Source organism: Lactuca sativa, chromosome 7 (assembly GCF_002870075.4).
Source record: "Lactuca sativa cultivar Salinas chromosome 7, Lsat_Salinas_v11, whole genome shotgun sequence".
NCBI classification, from domain to species: domain Eukaryota; kingdom Viridiplantae; phylum Streptophyta; class Magnoliopsida; order Asterales; family Asteraceae; genus Lactuca; species Lactuca sativa.
Genome location: NC_056629.2, coordinates 185,848,415 through 185,871,422, shown reverse-complemented (window position 1 = coordinate 185,871,422; position 23,008 = coordinate 185,848,415). Strand labels below are relative to the sequence as shown.

The 23,008-nt window shown below is 34.8% G+C and overlaps 2 protein-coding genes across 2 annotated transcripts; one reads left to right on the top strand and one right to left on the bottom strand.

Annotated features, from left to right (window-relative positions):
* Nucleotides 1-599: 599 nt before the first annotated feature.
* Nucleotides 600-2,626, top strand: LOC111913690 (probable beta-1,3-galactosyltransferase 14). The gene is made up of 7 exons (XM_023909407.3): nt 600-1,151; nt 1,298-1,450; nt 1,532-1,614; nt 1,701-1,800; nt 1,873-1,986; nt 2,087-2,229; nt 2,308-2,626. Exons 1-7 carry the CDS (start codon nt 805-807, stop codon nt 2,391-2,393), a joined length of 1,026 nt encoding a protein of 341 aa, XP_023765175.1. The 5' UTR covers nt 600-804; the 3' UTR covers nt 2,394-2,626.
* Nucleotides 2,627-8,277: 5,651 nt separating this feature from the next.
* LOC111913697 (uncharacterized protein At2g24330) lies at nt 8,278-10,370 on the bottom strand. Its single transcript, XM_023909415.3, has 6 exons — nt 10,105-10,370; nt 9,699-9,978; nt 9,437-9,581; nt 9,259-9,368; nt 8,759-9,170; nt 8,278-8,678 (listed from the first exon to the last, which is right to left on the bottom strand). The coding sequence occupies exons 2-6, from the start codon at nt 9,951-9,953 to the stop codon at nt 8,422-8,424; spliced, it is 1,179 nt and encodes a 392-aa protein (XP_023765183.1). The 5' UTR covers nt 9,954-9,978; nt 10,105-10,370; the 3' UTR covers nt 8,278-8,421.
* Between the last annotated feature and the right edge of the window lie 12,638 nt (nt 10,371-23,008).

Sequence of the window (23,008 nt, the reverse complement as noted above, 5' to 3'; positions counted from 1 at the left end):
GTTGTGGAAAATACGGAAGCATACCGCCGTAGTAGTAATACGGAGGTGAGAAAATCGGTTGATCAAATGTAGGTATTGAGATATTGGTGTTTCCGACTGGTGTTTTTTCTTTGCTAGGACTTTTGGAAGAAGACATTTTTCAAAAAAAAAAATTGGATGAAAAGATTGTGTAAATATTTGTGTAAAGGTGGTGTGAATGTAGTGTAAATGGTTATATATATATATATATATATATATATATATATATATATATATATATATATATATATATATATATATATATAGTAATGGTTAAAAAAAAAGAAATTACACGAATCTTGACCGTTCAACAGTCAAACATGGAAGAAAGCACAATCAGATTACGCGGTCTTCTATAGCCGCACCTTGGGGGCGGTGTTCGCGGCCCGCGTGGCTGCATCGCGGTTCCAAACCGCACCCCACACCGTATAGCCTTATAATCTTCTATATATTTAGAGACATTTCACACATTTTTAGGTTATAATCAGTTTTTCTCTATATAAAATAATTTATGTTTTAAATATTATATTATATAATTCTATAAAACAGAAATGGTTATGTATGAAAAAACCAATTGTTAACAAATCAGCTAGAGAGTAAACGGGCAGAAACCAAATAAACCGTCATAACGAACCTAATTTCACCTCCTTCCTGCCTAACCTACAGATCTCTGTGAATCATACACTTTACTTCTATCAATTTCCCTCTGTCAATGATCTCAAATCACAATTCTCGATCTCCAAATCAAAAACCCTAGATTCATTACAATTTCTAGGGTTTCTAACAATGCCGATGCCATCATCCAGGAAGTTCTTCCATGCTCGTCATCCATCTAACATAGGTCGTAGATCAGTCGTGCTAACTCTCTGTTCCTTGATTGGATTGTTATTCATCGGCATTGTCGTTCTGAGACAAGATATCACTGGAGTATATAAATGTAAACATAGTAAACCTATTTCGGTGTCTGTGGTTTGGGATAGAAGTGGTGGTTCTAGCGATTTGGTTTCTGAAGGAGATCAGAATAGGCATAAGGTGATGGGTTTTGTTGGAATTCAAACAGGTTTTGCATCGGCTGGTAGACGGCGATCATTACGGAAGACTTGGATGCCTTCCGATCATCAAGGCCTTCAACGGTAAGAGTTTTAGATTTGGTTTCCGTATTTCAATCTCAGAAGTAGCCGGAGTTTACATTACATGTATTATGCATATCAGTTGTTCGATAATCATTAGATCAGGAAGGAATTCCAGTTTATTGCTTTAATGGAGCAACCTTATGCAGCTTGGAAGAAGCAACTGGCCTGGCCTTCAGGTTCATCATTGGTAAAACTAAGGATTCATCAAAAATGGCAGAGCTGAGGAGAGAGGTGGAGGAATACGACGACTTCTTGCTTTTAGACATTGAAGAGGAGTACAGTAAGCTCCCATACAAAACGTTAGTTCTCTAATGGCAGATCCAAATAACCCAATCCTCTTCACTATCTAAACTTCATACTAATTTCTATCTCCATTACAGCTTAGCTTTCTTCAAAGCTGCATATGCACTTTATGATTCTGATTTTTATGTTAAAGCTGATGATGACATATACCTACGACCAGGTAACTAGTTAACTTTTCCAAATCGTAACATTAAAGAGTGCAAATGTGTAAAAAGCTTCTCATGTTCTTGTTACATTTATTGCTAGATCGCCTCTCACTGCTTCTGGCTAAAGAACGCCATCACACACAGACGTATCTTGGATGCATGAAGAAAGGTCCTGTGTTCACTGACCCAAAGCTCAAATGGTAACCTTTTTTCGCAATTTTGGTTTTTATTTGATGTTTTTATAATTCCTTTTCCTTTTCCTATGTATGTAGGCATGAGCCACTAGGGTATATGCTTGGGAAAGAATACTTTCTCCATGCTTATGGTCCAATATATGCTCTTTCTGCAGACGTTGTTGCAAGCTTGGTTGCTTTAAGAAATAACAGGCAAGTAACAAGTTTCTTCTTCTTCTTCTTCTTCTTCTTCTTCTTCTTCTTTTTCTTTTTCATTTTTATAAAAAATAAAATTTTATTTTTATTTTTTCAGTTTTCGGTTGTTTAGCAATGAGGATGTTACAATTGGTGCATGGATGCTTGCAATGAATGTGAATCATGAGAATAATCGTCAACTTTGTCAACCAGAATGCACCACTACATCTATTGCTGTTTGGGATATTCCCAAGTGTTCAGGTCTCTTTCTTTTCTTTTCTTTTCTACCTTCTGAGTGAGAGTGAGTAAAATGACCGTTTTACCCTTTGGATATCACAGGACTGTGTAACCCTGAAAAGAAGATGTTGGAACTTCATCAAATGAGCATGTGCTCAAACACTCCAACTTTGGTATCAAATGAGTGAGATGAGAATTTTTCAGAGTTTATAGTTGGTTCACTCTTTGTATTAGTTAGTATATACCAAAATTAACAAACACAGTTGTATCAGAAAACTCCTTTGTTTTTAGGGCATTTATCCAGGATGTAGTAGTAGTAGTAATAGTATTCACAATGTTTGTTGATAGAATGTTTTTGGGAGGAATGAAATTTGTCATAGAAACTGGAATTGGAATATCAAGGATAATCATAATTTTGTCATGCGTTTCGTTGGTAGAAACTGGAATTGAATTCAATAAAAATTAAAATTCTATTTTACTTTTATAAATATTTTTGTTTATTGTAAAGGAAAAACTCCATAAAAGTCCTTATATGTTTTTTATTCAATTAAGTTTCAAAAACCAGCAATTGTATTCATTTTGACCCTTTTACCTAGTTATCCAACTTTTAAAATTTACACTTTTGTATCAGATTTTAACTTTTATTACAAATTTGGTCTAAATTTTACACTTTTGGCCTAGATTTCAAAATTTTGTTACAAATTCATCATAAATTTAGTTTTTGTTTTTTTTTTTTTTTACATCTTTTTCAAAATTTTATTTTGAATATGTTTTTCTTGTTGTATAAAATCATATGTATATAAAAAAAACATATATAAAATAATAATTGTTTGGAGTTATTATTTGTTGGTAGCAATTTTGGGCGATGGTTGCAAAATTTATTTGGACATTTTTTAAGTAGGCACAAAATTGAAAACATGCAAAAACAATCGTGGCATTTTGGTGTTTTGGCATTTTAACAACCACTAAGTTTAGAAACAGTCTTGGCATTTTGACAACCACTAAGTTTAGATAAAAAGGACGAATCTCAACAGAAAACATGCAAAAACAAGCTAATTAAGCGTAAATTGAGAAGGAAGATTTTGGTCCTTGCATTTTTAAAAGGTGGATAAACTATAAAGACTTTATAACCAATCTTGACCATACCTAATTGTTTAATTAGACAATAAAGTGGCATATCAATCATACTGATAATGAAACCTCCATGGCATACTTGTAAATAATTAAAGCTAGTATGTAACTATTAATTTGTCCTTAACTTTATATTTTAATGTTGTGAAACATAAGGGGGAAATTACAATATCATATATGTTTGACTTCACTGGATATAGTTATTGAAGTTAAGCTAGATCTAGAAGTTGCCCTAAATCTATCTCTAACCATATGGTGCAAATGATTACGATTTTTGGTGTGAAATTGACAAAATCATTTGTAAACGGAACTATGCAGTATATGGAATGAAGTTCAAAATAGATGTGTGATTCGAAAAGTAGATCATAATGATCAAGGATATCAAAGAGAAAATGCATTGAGGTTTATGGGAATCATGTAACGACCCAAATTTTCACGTCTAAAAATTTCGTTTTTAAATCAATGCCTTGGAAAACATTTGTAAATAAAACATTGTCTGATCAAGCCATTTCATAACATATATCGTGTCTGAAACCAAAATACGAAAACAACCAAACATCAGAGTACAAATCCCAGAACAAGATTGTAAAGTGGAAAACAGTATGTGTGTATGATGTGCCGCTACCGCGCCAGCTCCTTCCCCTTCGATGAAGAGGTACCTAAAACCAAAACCATAAACTGTAAGCACGAAGCTTAGTGAGTTCCCCCACTGTACCACATACCATAATCACATAACGAACATATATTGTCAGGCATATCTGGGTGCCCGACCTATCCCTTCGGTCCTCTCGACCGGATAATGGCTAGCATATCTGGGTGCTGGTCTCCCCTTCGGTCCTCTCGACCGGACACTGACTAGCATATCTGGGTGCTGGTCTCCCCTTCGGTCCTCTCGACCGGATACTGGGGACCATTTCACCCCCTACTACTACTACTACTACCACATTACACATATCACATAATATATCTAGCATGGCTAGGCATTACTACCCCTTCGGCCCTATCGACCGGTAATCTGGGGACTATCTCCCCTACTGTCACTAGCACATAGCATCATATCATACTAGCACATAACATATCAGATAGTAGCAAACCTAGATGAATATCACAGAGACAATCATCTAATCATACCACTTCTACTGATGGGTCGACATTGTGGCCGTAGACCCACCGCTACTAGAAGGTAACTCACCTCGAAAGGTAGTTGCTGAAAATCTGCTTGCTAGATGTCTGACCGCTGCATCGGTAATCCTCCGGTTATAAATCCATAAACATAGATTAGTCACTCATAAATACTTTTAGGTCAAATGACTGACCTACCCCTGGTCCAAGGTCAACTCCTTGGTCAAAGTCAACTTCCAGTTGACTGGACTCGCCGAGTCATGGCACAGACTCGACGAGTCCCTCTCCTACTATCCCAGTACTAACTCATCAAGTCCCTCTTCCCACTCACTGAGTCACCCTTAACTCACTTCTTGGGACGAATAGACCGGCTCGCGATCCGACTCGCCAAGTCCCACGAGCAGATCTCCTACTCGCTTCCAAATCCTCACCAGAGCATCCATCTTGAGGATTTGAGTTTCTGGGACTATTGCTACACGTTAAATTGCTAACTCTGCGTGCAGCTACGAAGGGTTGGACCTTCTACACTTAACCCTTCTTAACTCAGTAACAATTCATATGACTCGCCGAGTTTGAAGAACAACTCGTTGAGTTCCAGGCAATCTTCATAGGACTCGCCGAGTCGTTCATCCAACTCGTCAAGTCTAAGACCATCTTTATAGAACTCGCCGAGTCCACTTTGGAACTCGCCGAGTCCCTTCAACCTTCCTCCCATACAGACCAAATCTGAGACATGCAACGGTTCCAAACCATAGATCTAAGCTCCTAGGGCATGCTTATCACATAAAGTTGCAAACTTTACGTGCATGCATGGCCCTATGTGCTCCAAAAGGCAATTCCAAGCTCTTTATGAGGTCATGCACTCAATAGGGACCTCAATCACTTCAACCACATAAACTTTACACTTCTAAGATGTCCATAAGGTCCAGATCTGAAGTCCTTTCAGAACATAGAGCATAACACATGGAGTTTGAGGTTTTAGGGCTTGAAAACCACCAATTAGGGACAAAAAGGGGATCTAATAAACTAGTGATCAAGGTAGGAACTTTTCTACTTGAATGGAAACTCCTCACAGTGTAGATTTCGGATCTACTTCCCCTCCTTGCACTCTTCAACCTCCTCCTCCTTCTTCTATGCTCCAAACTTCCTTCACAAAGCCAAAAATCACTCACAAGAACAATATGGGGGCTAGAGTTTCGCTCTACAGCTCTCTGGAAGTGCTAGGGACAAGGGAGGTCGAGTTAGAGTGTTTAAATAGGGTGCAAACACCCGGGTTAGGGTTTTACTCATCCATCATGGACTCGCCGAGTCTGGGACCAAACTCGCCGAGTCCCTCACTTAAGTCCCGTGCCCAAATTTGCTCCTACTCGGCGAGTCGGGCCTCCAACTCGCCGAGTCCAAGGAAAAATGAGAAAAATACATAAACAAGAATCGTACCAGGAATCCGGTGTTACAAATCACTTGCTAAACAGTTTGGAGAGTTCAAAAACTGATCATCTTTATGAAGAAAAGTTTTCTCCATCTATTATAATATGTGCCCATTTATAATTTTTATTAGGGATATTCGTAAAAAGTATCATTATTTACATAAAATTTAACAAATTTATCAATTTCAGTTTTGTGTCTTAGTTAAAAAATGTCATATCAAATTTGCAACCATCAAAAAATTACTACAAGGGATAATGACTTAAAAGGGTAATATATTTTTTGATTTGTACATATTTAGTCACTGACTTTTTTTTCGTCCACATTTACCCCTTCAAATTGTTAAACTGTACACATTTAGTCCTTATAACCGGCTAGTCCAGGTTAGCCGGTAAAAATGACTTAATAGGGTAATATATTTCTCACTTTGTACACATTTGGTCCTTAATATTTTTGTACACATTTAGTCCTTAATATTTTTTTGTTGCAAAATAAGTCATTTTTTTGTACTCATTCAGTACTTATAAATGATTTCTTTAGTTTTTTCTCACAAAATCTTACGTGGGATAGCCATATGGTGGCGGGATAGGTTGAGGTGGTCCTGTTATATGTTGTAGGCCAAGATACCTGGTGCGGGAAGGCTGTAATTCGTAGGCACGGAGGCTCGAGAAGAGCGGTTGGGTTAAGGCGGCATGCTGACAAACCCTGGGTATTCCAGTCCGATGACTGATTGGACCTGTTGCGTGTTGGCATTCTAGTCGGATGACTGATTGGGCCAAGGTATTCTAATCTGATGAGTGTGGGCCCGTTATGCATGATAATACGTTTGTTGTATCGGGTATTTTGGGGGAAACTCTCTAAACTTTGTGCTTACCCAGTTGTTTATGTTTTCAGGTTTTATTGTTGATTGTGGGAAGGCGAAAGCATGACTGTACACTCATCAACGATATTGAGGATTCTACGTTTCTTATATTACTCTGATTTTCGATAAATATATTTTGGAATAAACGTTTTGTCTTAATAATGGATTTATAATTAGGGAGTTTTGCATTATTAAAAAATGAAAATTTTTGGTTGTGAAAATGAGACGTTGCACATAAACATCAACAACCGCACACACTTCATCAATGATTGTCCCACGTAAGATGTCGTGAGAAAAAACCTAAATAAATCATTCATAAGTACTGAATGAGTACAAAAACAAAAATGACTTATTTTGAAACAAAAAAAATATATTAAGAACTAATTGTGTACAAAAATAGTAAGGATTAAATGTGTACAAAATGAGAAATATATTACCTTATTAAGTCGTTTTCCCAGCTAACGTGGAGTAATCGGTCATATGGACTGAATATGTACAGTTTAACAAGTTGAAGGGGTAAATATGGACGAAAAAAACTCCGTGACCAAATGTGTACAAATTGAAAAATATATTACACTTTTAAGTCATTATCCCCTGTTACAAACAAATAATAACCCTAAGCAATTATTATTTTATATATATTTTTTGTATAAATATGATTTTATATAACAAAAAAATAACATCTTTGAATTTTTTATTTTGAAAAAAAAAAGATGTAGAAAAGTAAATTTATGATGAACTCGTAGCAAAATTTTAAAATATGGACAAAAAATGTAAATTTTAAACCAAATTTGTAATAAATTTTAAACCTGGTCCAAAACTGTAATTTAGAAAATGAGATGATCTGTTGTTCGGGTAAAAATGTCAAAATGAATACAATTACCGATTTTTGAGACTTAATTGAATAAAAAAATCATATAAATATTAAATCAATTATGAGGTCAAAACATAAAAGAATCTTTATGGACTTCTCCCTATTCTAAATATATGTACAATGAAGGTATTTTTGTTTTTTAATAAAAAGAAAAAATATTTTTGTTTTTTAATAAAAAGAAAAAATATTTTTGTTTTTTAATAAAAAGAAAAAATAGAAGATGGAATTGAATTCCATCGACCCTCCCATAGCAATGATGAAATCCATTAACACGGAGTTTGAAATTTAATTTTGTCCATTTGGCAACCTACGGAAGGAATGTAATCTCAAATTCCAAATCTGTCGGATTCCATACAGAATTGAATTCAGTAACAAAATTACATATTTTTAAATATTTATATATAATGATAGTATCTTTTTGGTGTTTTAATGATAGAACAAAATTCCGTCCATCCCATAAGAATAATTAATCCATCAAAAACAAAATTTAACTCTATCTATTTGGCAACATATGGAATGGAATCTCAGATTCCAATTTAGTCAGATTCCATCAGAATCCACGAACAAAACACATCTTTAATTGTTGTATTTCATTTCAATCAGTACAGATCTTAGTTCACCAAACCAATAACAAATTTAAAAAAAAAAAAAAAAAAAAAGCAGAAAATGATGTATTATTATTATACATCTGCAAACAATAATAGATCATCCAACAAGATAGTGGTTCCTATGTGTATATTAACACCTCAAAATTCATCCTCTTACACAACAAAACAACAAACCACAAAAAAAAAAAAATCCATCACTCATCTCCCACTATTTTCTCACTCCCTTCTTTCTCCTCCACATCACCTGCCACGTGGCTGATAATCTCACCAGGTACTACTTTTTCATTATTTTCTTCAATCAATTTAACATCTGCACTTACTGTTCTTGAAGGTCCCAAAACAGGGGACATGGTTGTTTCAGAAGAAACTCCTGAATTCTTTGGTTTATTCAAGGCATGACAATGGGGACAATAGTAAGTAATAAAAGGGAATTCCTCCTTTCTCACAAGTCCTGTTAACATATACACAACTCAATATTACATTTTGAATATTAATTCATTAATATTAAGATGGGGATTTTCATTTACTCACCATTATGCATATGACAATTCCCGCATATAAGTGCATATGATTGAGTTGGGTCTTCTCCCACAAGCATTGCAGCAATTCGAGCAATCCAACCACCATCTTGACCACCTAAAGTTGCAGGATCGTGATGATCAACAACAAGATCACCATGTGAAGATCTCTCAGAAACCCCATCTCCAATTTCTGTTTCTGATTGCTGATTTACTGTATTGCTTCCTTGAGATTTAAGGTTTGATTGATTTCGTTTCCTGAGACCAGTAGTTTGATGTACCTCAACCTCGTTGTTCTTCTTTGTGGCATACGGATTTGGTTGTGATTCGTCTCCAAGAAACATTTTCAGGCCTGAATCTGCACCCAGTTTTGATGCAAGAACAGATGCAGCTGCTGCTTTTGCTGCTGGATCAGGATCATATTTCTGCAACACGGGTTGAAATTTGAAGATGAGAAACAAGAACATGTTTCTATAGGAGGAGAGGTAGAAGAAGATGTGTACAGTGTAGTACCTGAATGAGTTGTTGAGTAATGTAGTAATTAGTCCTTTCTTTAAGTTCATCGATTTTTGCTTGCCTTTCAGCTCGAAGCCTCTCTAATGCTTTCTGATCCCTTCGATCACCTGTAAATCAAGGGAGAAGATAAGACTTTGGGGTTTGTAGGGATGGATGACAAGTATGTAGACTTTACCAAATCTAGTGAAGCTCAAAAGTCCATAATGCAGAGCGAATGATATAGCAGGAAGAAGAAACATCGGTAAGACTCGCAATGATCTCGTTCTCCAGTCCATGTTTACTGTTCTTGTTGTCATGATAGCATAACCAATTGCAACAAACTGTGCCAGAACAAATAGAATTTCAATTTCGACAGATAACTCTTAGATTATGGCAATCGAGCAAGAGATCAGGCATCGATACAAGCTAGGGTTTATGGTAATGAGTAAAGGAATTACCTCAAGGATAACAGAGAAGATGATTATGTTCCTGGCTGTTCGCCTCCATCTCAGAGCTCGCCTCTTCATTCGCGAAAGAAGCGTAGCCTCTTCTTTAGATATATACTGCAGTCTCTTCTCAAAATCATCGCTTCGTGACCTAAACACTGTATTCCAAATTCGAGAGAGAATTCCGGTCTTCTTCTTGCTCTTGCTCTTATTCTTATCATCGGTCTTCTCTCCAACCACTTCCTTCACCTCTTTCTCGTCGGCCATTAGGGTTTATCCAGACAAATCGGAACTAAAACAAAACGAAAATGGCAAGAACAGATCCAGATCAGAATATCAAACAGCTACACTTGCTCAAACATAGAAACTCTAAACAAGTTTATCACATCGAGAGAGACAATCGCGTTGGATCGCGTACCTGGAAATCGAAGAAATGTAAAATATTTTGGGTATTGAATGGTTCGAAACTAATCAGTGGTTTTTGGTCGATCGATAGGCAATCGAAGTAATGGATTAGCCGATTGTGAATCAAAAACCATAAAGAATTAAGAAAAGGGAAGATCGTGAGAGAGAGAAAGGGGGGAGTGATGATGCCCTACGAATGAGGTTATTCTATTATTCAAAGTAGTAGGGTTTGGCTGGAAAGGGTCTGGATGACGCTTCACAACCTGGGAGCAGCAAACACGTATCGCACGCCGTCGTCGACACACTCCCGACGGTTTGATAATATAATAGCGACGGTCAGTTTTTTTCTTGAAAATTTATTCATTATGTAATTTGGTTAATTAAATATAAGATAAAAATAAATTTCTAAAAATGAAAAAGGCCATTCCCAAAATTAAACATTTAAGACCACAAAACCAAAAAAAATAGTTCATTTAACTAATAAATTGTAAAACCAAAAAATCCCCAAAACATGAGAAAATAAATATGTAAAAACGAAAATGTGGAACTTTTAATTAATAAAGAAAGAAACAAATAAATTAAAAAGGTAATAAAAATATAGTAACTAGTTGAACTAGCCACTAGGGATGAGCATATGGACCGGGAAACCGACCGGAATCGGTACCGGAACCGGAACCCGATGGAACCGGTCGGGCCGGGACCGGGACGTTATTTTTATGGATTTTTGGAACTGGAAACCGGTAGGAACCGGAACCGATATAACCGAAACCAGTAGAACCGGCAAAAACCGGAACCGTATGATGCTATTTTTCGAGGACCGGTTCCAACATTTGAAGACACGACAAGAACCGGTAGGAACTCGGAACTGGTAGAACCGTCAGGCCAGTTCGGTTCTTGATTTTGGCCGAAGCCGGTTCCCGGTTCCGGGCCGGTTCGGTCCTTTTGCTCATCCCTACTAGCCACCAAACAGTCTATCGGTCCCTATAGCAAATCGGACCCAATCTTTATCCCTATAAATTGGCATTGTTGTGATTAGGGATGAAAGTGGGTCCAAACCCGGACCCGATGGACCCGGACCCGGAAAACCCGAAACCGGTTAATGAGATTTTATAGAACCGGAAACCGGACCGGTATATAGGAACCGGTTCCGGGTAAAGTGGGTCTAGAACTGGAAAACCCGGAAACATCAAAGTGGGTAGGTTGGAACCAGATAAAGTGGGTTTAGACCCGGAAAACCCGAAAAAACCGGAATTTTTGGTAATTACTTACAACTTAGTGGGTTGAACTTTGAAAATTTTCATATTGATATCCCCACTTTGGGGGGCTGTAACTTATTGAATACGAAACCACAATTAACAAAATTAGAGTCTAAAATCATGTATAAACTCTAAAATACACTCTGGAAAAACCCGCATGTCAATCCGAATTTAAACGAATGAGATATACTTGTGTTAATATTTTCACATAATACAAAGTACAAAAACAAATAGCTGAAAAGTTGAAAATTTTCAGTTTTGATATCCCGACTTCGGAGGACTGTAAATCATTGAATGTTAAACCAAAAATGACAAAATTATAGTCTAAACTCATGTACAAACTGTAAACTAGAAGTTGGAAAAAACCACATGTCAATTCGACTTCAAACGAATTAGATATGCATGCTTTAAAACTTTCACTGAATACAAAAAAACTAAAAAACTAAAAACTTTCAGCTTTGGTATCTCAACTTTTGAGGACTGTAAGTCAATGAATATAAAACTAAAAATGAAAAATTTATAGTCTAGAATCATGTACAAACTCTAAACTATATGTTGGAAAAAACCGTATGTCAATTGGAGTTGAAACGAATAAGATATCCATCTTGTAAACGTTTCACAAAAAGTGGTTCCGACCCTAAAAGTGGTTCCGGTTCCAAAAACCGGTTCCGAATTTTAGACCCGGTTTACCCAGACCCAATGGACCCAAACCCGGATTACTCGGAACCCGGATAAAGCCAATTTTTAAACCCGGAACCGGACCCGGTTCTAACGGGTCCGGTTTCGGTTCCGGTTCTGGTTTTCCGGTTCTAAATCTCATCCCTAGTTGTGATCGATATGATTGTGAGATTGTCCATGGAACATTTTCGAGTATTCTTTCCACAAGTAAAACACTTCCATAAATTAAATGATACATAATGCAGGAAAAAATATTATTTCATGAAAAAACAAATGAAAAGTATAAACAACATAACAAAATAAGAATAAAATAATAATAAACTTACCGTGGAATTCAACCAACCACACAGATGATCTCATAAATCATATCTTTATACACTAAGAGAGAGTCTATGTTTTATACAAATTGATTGATCATGTGAGAATACAAGTCTCAGGAAGGTCTCATTAGTGTAGAGATGTATTGGTCTAGTAGTTATATGATTTAGCAAAATTTTCAACATTTTTTTTGGGTATTTAAGTTGGCAAATATCATCCTCCATGAAACCAATTATTTTCTAATTTTTAAATCCCCTCAACAACGTTTTCATTGGGCTTGATTGATTTTTAAAATTATATGAGACAGACGTGTCATATGTATAAGACGACAAGTGACGAGAGCTATGTGAAGACGATGCACTTGTGGATGAAGAATCATCACTCTTATATTTGTCGATTTAGTGCTTGTTTACCAGAATCGGGATGTTGTTAACCTCTTCATTCCTATTGGGGTGGAGGTTGCTGTCAGGGTGGAGAAGGTATCGAGATGCCCTCCAAAAACTGAGTACGTTGTATATTCAACTTTGAGCTCCTCCGACGTAGGTATCATATTCCATGGGACATTTTTTTTTAAATTAGAATAGAGCGAAGAGAATATATATATATATATATATATATATATATATATATATATATATATATATATATCATATCATATCATATCATACTATATTATAAAGGAAACATTTTTTCTTTCACCACATTCATTTGAAACTCCTATGACTTTTTAATTTCTTTCTAATAATAATTATAAGTTGGTTAATAAGGTTAAATAAATATCAAAACTTAAAGTGTAATCATATATAAACTAAAATTTAATATTAAAAGAATATCTTTACTTCTACGTTATGTTTTTTAACTTTTAACATATTATAAATAATTTATTAGTTTCAATATATTGTTGGATGTAAACAATTATCATTTTAAAGATACAATTTGGAACAATTTGTATAAAATATTTAAATTATTAATTTAAAGGTAACATTACAAGGTCAAGTTAAATATAAATTTTAGTTTAATTTAAACAAATCAAAGAATATTTTGTTAATAGTTAAAAATGATTAATTGTATTGTCTTTCTAATAATGATTATAAGTTGGTTAATAAGGTTAAATAAATACCAAACCTAAAGTGTAATCATAAATATAATAAATTTCAATTTTAAAATAATATTTTTACTTCTACTTATAATGTTATGTCTTTAAATTTTAACATATTATACTTAATTTATTAGATTTAATATGTTGTTGTATGTAAATCATTATTAGTTTAAAGCTACAACTTTTGAACAGTTTGGACAAAATACTTAAATTGTTAATTTAAATATAACATTACAATGTCAACTTAATTATAAATTTCTGTTCCACTTAAAAAACCAAAGAATATTTTGTAAATAGTTACTGTAATGATAAATGCAAAAACTAAATTGTAATCTCAATTTAACTAAAATATTTCCTAAATATATTTTTATAATCGTTAAAAGTTTTCAAATAAATACCTTAAAATAACTTATAATAACAATAGTTAAAAATAACTCTATATAAATGATTATATTGTTACCTTTAAAATCAAAAAACAATGTTTGATGTTTTATATAATTATAATGATAGAAATTAAAACATTAAGCAAATAAATTTTAAAAAATTAATTAACAATAACAACAACTATAATAACATTAAACCATATATTATATATAATTTTATTCATATATAACATGCAGATGAAAGTCATTCAAACGATTGAAATTATGCAGTTATAATAGATATATATTATCATATAACTCAAAATAATCAATATATTATATCAATTTAGTATACGAATTATTATATCAAATTTAACAACAACGTTATTGTTATATTTAAAAAAACATATATTTATAAAGACTTCAACTATATAGGTATTTCTGCTACTCCTGTGAGTGAAGAAAGCGAAGCAACTATTTTCTCAAGTGAGGACGAGGAAGAAGAGATTACATAGGGCTTGAGAAAGTCAACTTTGGATAAGGAGGATGTCGAAGCTAAGGGGCTAAAAAAAGAAAAAGGAGGACCTGAACTTGTTTCGAAGAATAAAGGGTTGAAACAAAAACACGAGGAAGGCGATTCTAAAATGAAAAAGTAAAATTCTAAGAAACTGTATTTAAGAAGGGTGCAAGCGTACAAGAAAAGGTGGAGGGAATAGAAGGTGCAAATGGAGATCATATCTCCAAAAAATACCACATAGGGCGACATGTAGTCCGGCTCATGACTCCATCAAAAGAAGCGCTTCTCGGGAGGCAACCCGAGCTCGGTTTGCATATTTTTTGTTTTTCTTTTAGTTTTTGCATTTCTATTTGAGTTTTAGGATAAATCATAATCATAGTCATCTTGATTTTTATAAATAGGAAAACAAATCTAATGTGGGGTTCAATTTTAGGAGTAGTTGAATTTTTTTTTTAGAAAAATGGTAAAAAAACCTTGATACCACGACATGGTCAATTAATTTTGCCCGATGATTTTTGGCACATTTTACAACTCACGATGTGAGCTCACAAAGTGAGCTATAAAAACTTGGAGGGAGGGGGACCAGTTTTATATCTGACTTCAAACATTAAACTATCCTTTTCAACTACTTGCACGAACGAACGAAGCATCCTCACGCTTTGATTTTGTACCGAATTTCTTCGATTTTCTCTTGATTTTGTTTTAATATACTATTTGTTAAGATCTCCATATTCTAATCTTGTTAATTTCTTATAATTTTATGCATTTAGGATAGGGTTTGTTCATAACGGACAATGTCGAAATTGGGGTCAATTTTCTGTGAAATTGTTGATGCATGCATGTTTAATAGTCTTAGAATAACAGCCAAAACAAACCCTTATCATTGATTTGAGTTCGGTTTGGCCACATATGGACCGATGGCAGAATGCAGTTCGAACCATTATCACGATATGGTCTTCAACACCACGACGTGAAAACTGGGATTCCAGTTTATTTGTTTCTTTTAATTGCCTGGTGCTTTTGTTGGTTTTGCTTACTGTTAATTTTTTAGGTACCATGAGACCGAGATGTGCATTTCCTGATGAACAAGAACACGTTGATGTTCCTAGTTTACATCCATTATATCGATTCCCACAAAACATTTCGCAGTCAATGTTGAATAACTATTCAAATAAACAGGGGTGGTTATATAATTAGGAATTCGCATTAGCACCCATGATTGATTGGTCTTGGCTTAGTGGGGTTGGAATGGTGACAAAATTGGAGCAATATTGGAGAAAGCTATTTGTAGGAGATGAGTTCACTTTCCAATGCAATGGGTGGCGTAATCTATTTTCTATTCAAGATCCGGTTTTATAGAGAGTTGTCTGTTAAGTTCTTGCCACAATTAATTTTGAAGAACGGACAGTTGATCCAACATTCAACCGGGCCATTGCATTTAGATTGGGAGGCGTCTATCAAGAATGTAGCCTACGTGAATTTGCTTGGCGAATGGGGTTGTAGATAGTAACTGAAACACAATCACCACATTTCATCTTATTTTTACAGGGTTTATGTTCGGGACGTCACTACAAGATTGCTTGATGTGCAATTTTGGAATTCCATTGCCAATCATGAGTATAGTTCACGAAATTCTTGTGAAGGGCATATTCGGTCACCCATCCATAGTTTCTTGCATCGCTTGATCACCTTCACCATAAATCACAAACATCACAGTGACAAGGTGCCATCCCAGAATCTTTTCTAACTTTGGAGCATCATCACACCGGGAGTCTTTTGTGATCTTCCTTATATGCTAGCGAGATTTTTGGGAACAAAGGCGGTAAATTCTTGGGCCAGTAGTCTTATTATGAATGGTCATTTGCTCACACGACTCACGTGTTTATATGGGATTTGGAGTCCAAATTTTGTTTGGAATTTGACGCGTTTCAAGGACTCTGATTTGACGACTCAATTTTTGGGTCTTATGCTAGTTGTGGTAAATGTAGGTAGGGGATATGTCATACCCCCGGAAGATGAAGAAGAACAAATTGGTCAACCAGAGGAGCAACCAAGACAAAGAGGAAGAAGAAACGTGAGATGGAGATATGAGAGAGGTCAACTGATGCAATAAAATGCACCCATGGGAGGAGGACCATCTCGTGATGAGAAAATGGCCGGGTATTTTGACAAAATGAGCGTGAGCATGAATTAGATAGGTGGTACTATGGACAACATGACTCAACACTTTAACATTGAACAACCACCTAATTTGGGAAATCAATACCCAATTTGTCCTTCGTGGAGCGGGTATTGGTCCCGACAAGGGGATGACGTAGGGCCGAGTGGAGCTAGAAATGATGGAGATGATGATTATTGATTTTTATCCTTTTTATTTTTATTTCTAGTTATTTTTGTTTTTTTTTCGTTTATTTTGGTGTGTTTTAATTTGGCATGATTTAAGGACATGTAACGAATGTTTGATGATTGTTTTCTATTTTCCATGAGTGGTTTGTTTTGTTGCAGATCATTAGAGTATCGAGAGAAAAAAGAAAAAATGAGAGAAAAGAGAAAGCGAGAGAAACCATGTGTTTTAGAGTTATGACTTATGAGTCGAAGCCTATACTTTTTAATAAGTTTTGGGTGAATTTCGTGTGCGAAAAAAGATTAAAGAAAGAGAGGGTTCCAGAAACATAAGGGTATTAGAAGAGTCTTATTCCATTAAGAAGTTCAATTGCATCTCACTTGAATAGATGAATTGTTGCAAAGCTGAATTCTGTTACACCAAGTTTTCACGATGTGTGTAACAACGTAAATTTTCAAACCAAAATTTTCATTTCAAACATAAACATCACGTGTCATATTTCCCAAAAATCTTAGTATTAACATTAGTAGAATTTATTTATCAAAAGTTGTTTATCACATAAACCAGGATCCTCCAAAATATATTTTCAAAGCGAGTGTGTGTACAATCAAGTCGGGGCCTTCCCGCGATCATCGGAAGTACTTGAAACACATAACACATAACACGTAAGCACAAAGCTTGGTGAATTTCCCCAAATACCATACACAGCTCATTAGCCACTCTAGGCCATAACTCAATAAGACCCTCTGGTCAATGTGTCTCAGTGGAACCCTCCGGTTCCAACTCAGTAAACTCATAGCAACAATATTCAACAATAATCACAAAACATAATGCAAAATATTACAATACACAGACAAACACATAAAACATCTCAATCACATAAAGATACCACTCTTGGTAAGTATAGTGAGAAAACTCACCTCGTAAGCCTAGTAAAATCGCGTGCTCGAAATCCTCGATCTAACCTCCGCCTATCACAAGGATAGTATCGCTAATTAATATTCTCCTTACACTCAAATACACCATTTAATGATATCTCTTACACTCTTAGTCCTAGAAATGGGTAAAAGACCATTTTACCCATCCCTGACCTCCATTACTCATTTTTGACCAGTCCTTAAAGTCAAAAGAAGTCAACTCTAGTCAACAGTCCAAATTGACCAGACTTGCTGAGTGCAATAGTGCAACTCTTCGAATCCCATCGATTCTCGATACTCTCTTGAAGGTCCAACTCATCGAGTTAACCCCTAACTCGACGAGCTTTCTCCTGATCTAGCTAATCGGGATAACCCTAATCTACTCGCCGAGTTGGCTCATCAACTCTGTGAGTCCGCTCAGACTCGACTCGCATTCAGACAAATCTAAGGCGGGATACTTTCCCAAACTCCATATCCATACTCTCAGGGATCATTTATCACGTAAAGCCGTAGACTTTACGTCCATGCATGGCATTTTAGGCAAGAAATGCCAAGAACACAATCTAAATGGGTTTTTCACTCATAAATTCCATCAAGGTTGAATAAAGTAGGAACCTTTAGATGCTAGGGACCTCCTAAGGTCCAGATCTGGAGTTCAAGCCTCCTTAAGAACCCCAAATCCTCAAAGTACCAAAATATAAAGGAAGGAAGCCCTAATCTTCAAAATGAGAGATCTACACAAAAAAAAGAGAAAGGTTCGAACTTGATACCTCTAACAAAATCCCTTGGACGTATAAGCAGCAGATCTAACAGCCTCTTCACAATCCTTTCTTGGAATCCTCCTTTCCTCTACCAAAATGCACCCACAAATCTCAAATAAGGCTTAAAACTCTCTCAAAAGTTCAATGGGGGTGATTAGGGTTTCTTCTCAGTAAGGTGTGGCCACAAATGATGTGCTATAAGGGCCTTTAAATAGACTCCAAACCCTGGGATCTAGGGTTTCCACTCACAGCGCCTACTCGACGAGTCTACTCTCGTACTTGTCGAGTAGATCATTAAACTCACATGGCCACACCCGCTTCTACTCAGCAAGTTATAGCGCCAACTCGTCGATTAGATCAATGAACTTCAAAAATATATATTTAAAATGATATACCTGGGAATCCGGATGTTACAATGTGACCACTATTATCACGTCATGAGGTCGTTGCCATCACGTTTTCCAGAATAGATATGAACCATTATCATGTCGTGAGCTTCAATTATCACGTAGCGAGTCACTAAAATGGCATTTTTACTCTACTCTTTCAACCTTACAGTGTGGCGTATGCTTTCCCATATCGAGATGATTAGCTTTGAAGATTTGATGCACCACACTTTTTGAAGATGCAATTTTCCGATTCACATTTTTTGGCACATTCACACGTATCAATGAAGTCCAAGTTCCAGTTACATATTCAAGATGTTAGAGTTTTCCACACTTTCAGACTTCGATCTCGCCACTACTACGCCAGGGGAGTCTGTTCATTTTTCTCATTTTTTATTGTTTTATAGTTTTATGCACATAATAAGGGTATTGTATGAAATAAGTGCGGGTACGAGGTCGAAAAATGAAAATTAAAATTGCTAGAAAATTTAAAATTTTCTAATAGATTTGAAATAATAATGTAAAAATTAAATCTAGTAATAATTAAAAACTTAAGTTGCTAATGCGAGCTCAAATGTTTAATTGAGCCAACACATGTTATAGTTTATTTGTGGCTTACTAAGTTTTAGTAAAACGTCATGAGATATGAAAGATAATCTGGTAGTTTGTATGTCATAATAAGTTTTGCAACGTGTACCTGAAATTTATCCTAGAGAGCTTATGTAGTCATTGCACTTAGACTAATACCTCTAACCAATAAAGGTTGAAGTTAAGCTCCATTGCTTAAGTGTGTAGGATTTGAGCAGAAAAAGTGAGATATATATATATATATATATATATATATATATATATATATATATATATATATATATATATATATAAGAGAGAGAGAGAGAGAGAGAGAGAGAGAGAGAGAGAGAGAGAGAATTACAAAAAAGTTGTAAGAATTTTGGAGCTATCAAAGTATGAAAATTATGAAGATCAAAAATTTTGAAGAATCAAAAAGTTGAAGATACAAAAAATCAAACAAAAAGGTAATGAATTCAATGAGATCAAAGAACAAATATCAAAGAAGAGAAGAATTCCAAAGAGCTCCAGTGGTATCAAAGTTGTAATTCTTTCTAGATTATGTATGCTTTGGTAGCTTAACTAAAAATACCTTAAGGTTAAGAAAGATTTCTAAGGATGAATATGAAGGGTTGCAAAAATGAGTGTCGTATAAACTTAGGGGAGAAGGTTTAGAAGGATTGTGAGTATTTAAGATTGGAAAGTTTTTAGGAACCTTAGACACAAATATGTGCATTGAGGTCTTGGTATAATGGCTGAGTTCAAAATGGATTGTCTTATGTGATATTGGTGATGCAAGTTTGACTTAAAAATTAGCGTTGCTTGGGGGCAAACAAAAGATAAGCGTGGGGTATTTTGATATTTCCATATTTATACACATTTTTAGGTAATATTTTAATACATTTTAACTAATATTTTGGTTAATTTCAAAGATATGTGATACTTATTGGATTAATTTACATTTTGCATCCAAATAGGACACTCTTGAAGAATAAGAACCAAAATTAATAAGCATTGGAAATTTGGAGGATTGGAGCTTAAAAGAAGAAGATTTTAGCTGAAAAATCAAGCTCACGGTGTGACAAACCAAGTCCACGACATGAGGAGGAAATACTAGAAGATTACTATAGGGAAGTCAGAATCCTTGTTCGATACAAATAAACACCAAGCTCACGACGTGAGACCCTTATCTCACAATGTGAGCCACATATTTTGGAAAATTATAATTACTCCTTTGCATTATCGATTGAAAGGCTTTTAGAGGATATATATTCTGAGATATTCAAATTGAGAGATCAGAAACCTGCGAAAAACATACCTTGGAAGGAGAAATCATTAGAAGAAGGAGAATTTGAAGATCAAATCATCACATTCGGTTTGCTTATTCGAATCATGTCAATTATTACTAAATTTATGTGTTTAATTTCAGTTATGAGTAGCTAAATTCATTAACTTTCGTTTAGCTAGATGAAACCTTGAATCTATGGCTTAGTTTATTAATTTATGGATTTTATAAGTTGGTTTTGTGCTTGTGTTTGATTATCATTACCTAGCATGTTAAGTTTTGTGACTTTATTGATTAAATTCAAGTTAAGTTTAGCTTAGTGACCATTAAATTAAATGAACTTGTTTACCTAGTGATTTTGTGACTATTAAATTGCTAGAGCTAGGTGTGACGACATCTAGATCAAGTAATAGAAGTAACAAACTTAGCTGTGTTGGAGAACATAATTCTGACCATAATTGTGTTTGCTAATTGCCTAGATAAATCTTACGTAGCTCAATTACAATTAATAACTAGTTCAGTGTTTGCTTATGTATGACCAAACATAGTAGTACATGAATTGGTGAAAATATTAGTTTATTGGACAACAATCGCTAATTATATATAAATTGATAACCAACTTTATTAATCCATAAGTAGTAACTAACCATAGAAAAAATGTGGATTCGAAACTAAACGAAATTCTTTTTAATATATTAATTACAATCGTTTTTAGTTGAGTGTTTAAGTTAGTATGAACTTGAAAAATCAGATACAAACCCTTTTTAATTAGGCTTAATTTTATATTAATTTTTAGTATTTATTTTAATATATTGAATTCGTTCCTGTGTTCGATACCCAACTTACTTTACTATACTATAAACTGACTAGGTACATTGCATATAGGTGCATTAGTAGATAAGTAGTTACATTATAAATTTATAGCCAAATAGGTATATTTCTGTGCATTTCAGCTCCATGGAAGTCTAAGCCACAACCATTAAAAACCTCAATCGAAGATATGAGCATTTGTTTGCTTAATAAGGTGAGTCACTTACCCAAACCTTTAATAGGTTTAACTACTTTGTCAATGATATGCACAGGTTGAGAACAATCAAGCATTTATCTCAGTTGGTTCTAAAGTTTCTCGACTCTCTTGGGAAAGGTTGGGAACATCACGCTGATGTACTAAAGAATAGTGAAAAGATCAACGCTATGGATCTAAACTCCTTGTTTGGAAATTTATAAAATTACAAAGTGCTTCAGAAACACATCATTAAGGAATCAAGCAAGGAATCTATAGCCTTAATTTATCTAAAGGAAGCAATGAAGCATGTTAGTGAATCAGATATCTTATATCAGGGTGAGGAGAGTGATGAAGATCTCAATGATGAACTTGTTGCCAATGCTGCACTTATTGTCAAGCGTTATGAAGAAAGCAGGTGAAATGGGAGCTGAAGAGCTCAGTTTAAGGGAGGAATTCAGCGAGAAGGTCCACTTCAGAAAAGAAAAACCCAAGTAACGGTTTTAATTGTAGAAGCACTGGCCATTTTGTCAGGGACTGCAAAGAGAATAAATAAGCTCAAAGTCTTGAGAATTATGAGGTGATGTACAAGAATCTATTGGCTCATTTGAAGAAGGGAAACATCTCTATGTCAAAAGCCTTCATTGTAGAACAAGAGGATCATGAAGAATGGGTAGAAGAAGAGGATACATCTAAAGATGATGGGATGAATGTTAAAGGTCTAATGGCTCTTATCAATGATTCCCCTGATGGTAATCTTAACATTTGTGACGATGATGATTCTCACGTTGTCCAAGGATCAAGTCTAAATCTAGGACAAACTTGGTACCTAGATAGTGGAAGCTGTAGACACATGACTGGTTTCAAGTTCCTCTTAACTGACTTTGTGAAAGACCCCAACTTTCATATTTCTGAAAGACCCAAACTTTCATACTTCACAATACTATTACTCCAAAACATGCTACTTGCATATTCATAAAAGCAATATTTTACATTGATAAAGAGGTTACAAACTACTAGATACAAACCGACTATTACAAAGTGTTATATATTACATAACTACCCAGGATATTGTAATTTATACAAACATAAACTGAAGTATAAAAGTATTATTACAAACTATTGTAATTCTTTCAACAATATATGATTATACTGGTTACTTATCACCTGCAATTGTTAAACATTGATAGGGTAAGCGGTGACACTTAGTGAGTTCAATAATAGATACAATATAATGTTATGTCATATATATACTTCAATATGGCAGAAGCAAAGAGAAACAAGGAGCAACAAAGGCATATGTAAATCATGTGTTAAGCTTTCCATATCAATCAATGACTTGATTCAAAGGTATACAATCAATGAGACATAACAATTTCCATACTTGATATACATCAGTAAAGCTTCAGCCCAAATGGCACAAA

Coding starts and splice junctions, on each gene's coding strand:
- LOC111913697 (XM_023909415.3), bottom strand. CDS start 9,953: ATGGCCGACGAGAAAGAGGTGAAGGAAGTGGTTGGAGAGAAGACCGAT. Junction 9,369..9,436: donor TTTGAGCTTCACTAGATTTG/GTAAAGTCTACA, acceptor CTTGATTTACAG/GTGATCGAAGGGATCAGAAA. Junction 8,679..8,758: donor GAATTGTCATATGCATAATG/GTGAGTAAATGA, acceptor ATATGTTAACAG/GACTTGTGAGAAAGGAGGAA.
- LOC111913690 (XM_023909407.3), top strand. CDS start 805: ATGCCGATGCCATCATCCAGGAAGTTCTTCCATGCTCGTCATCCATCT. Junction 1,451..1,531: donor AGTAAGCTCCCATACAAAAC/GTTAGTTCTCTA, acceptor TCTCCATTACAG/CTTAGCTTTCTTCAAAGCTG. Junction 1,987..2,086: donor GTTGCTTTAAGAAATAACAG/GCAAGTAACAAG, acceptor TTATTTTTTCAG/TTTTCGGTTGTTTAGCAATG.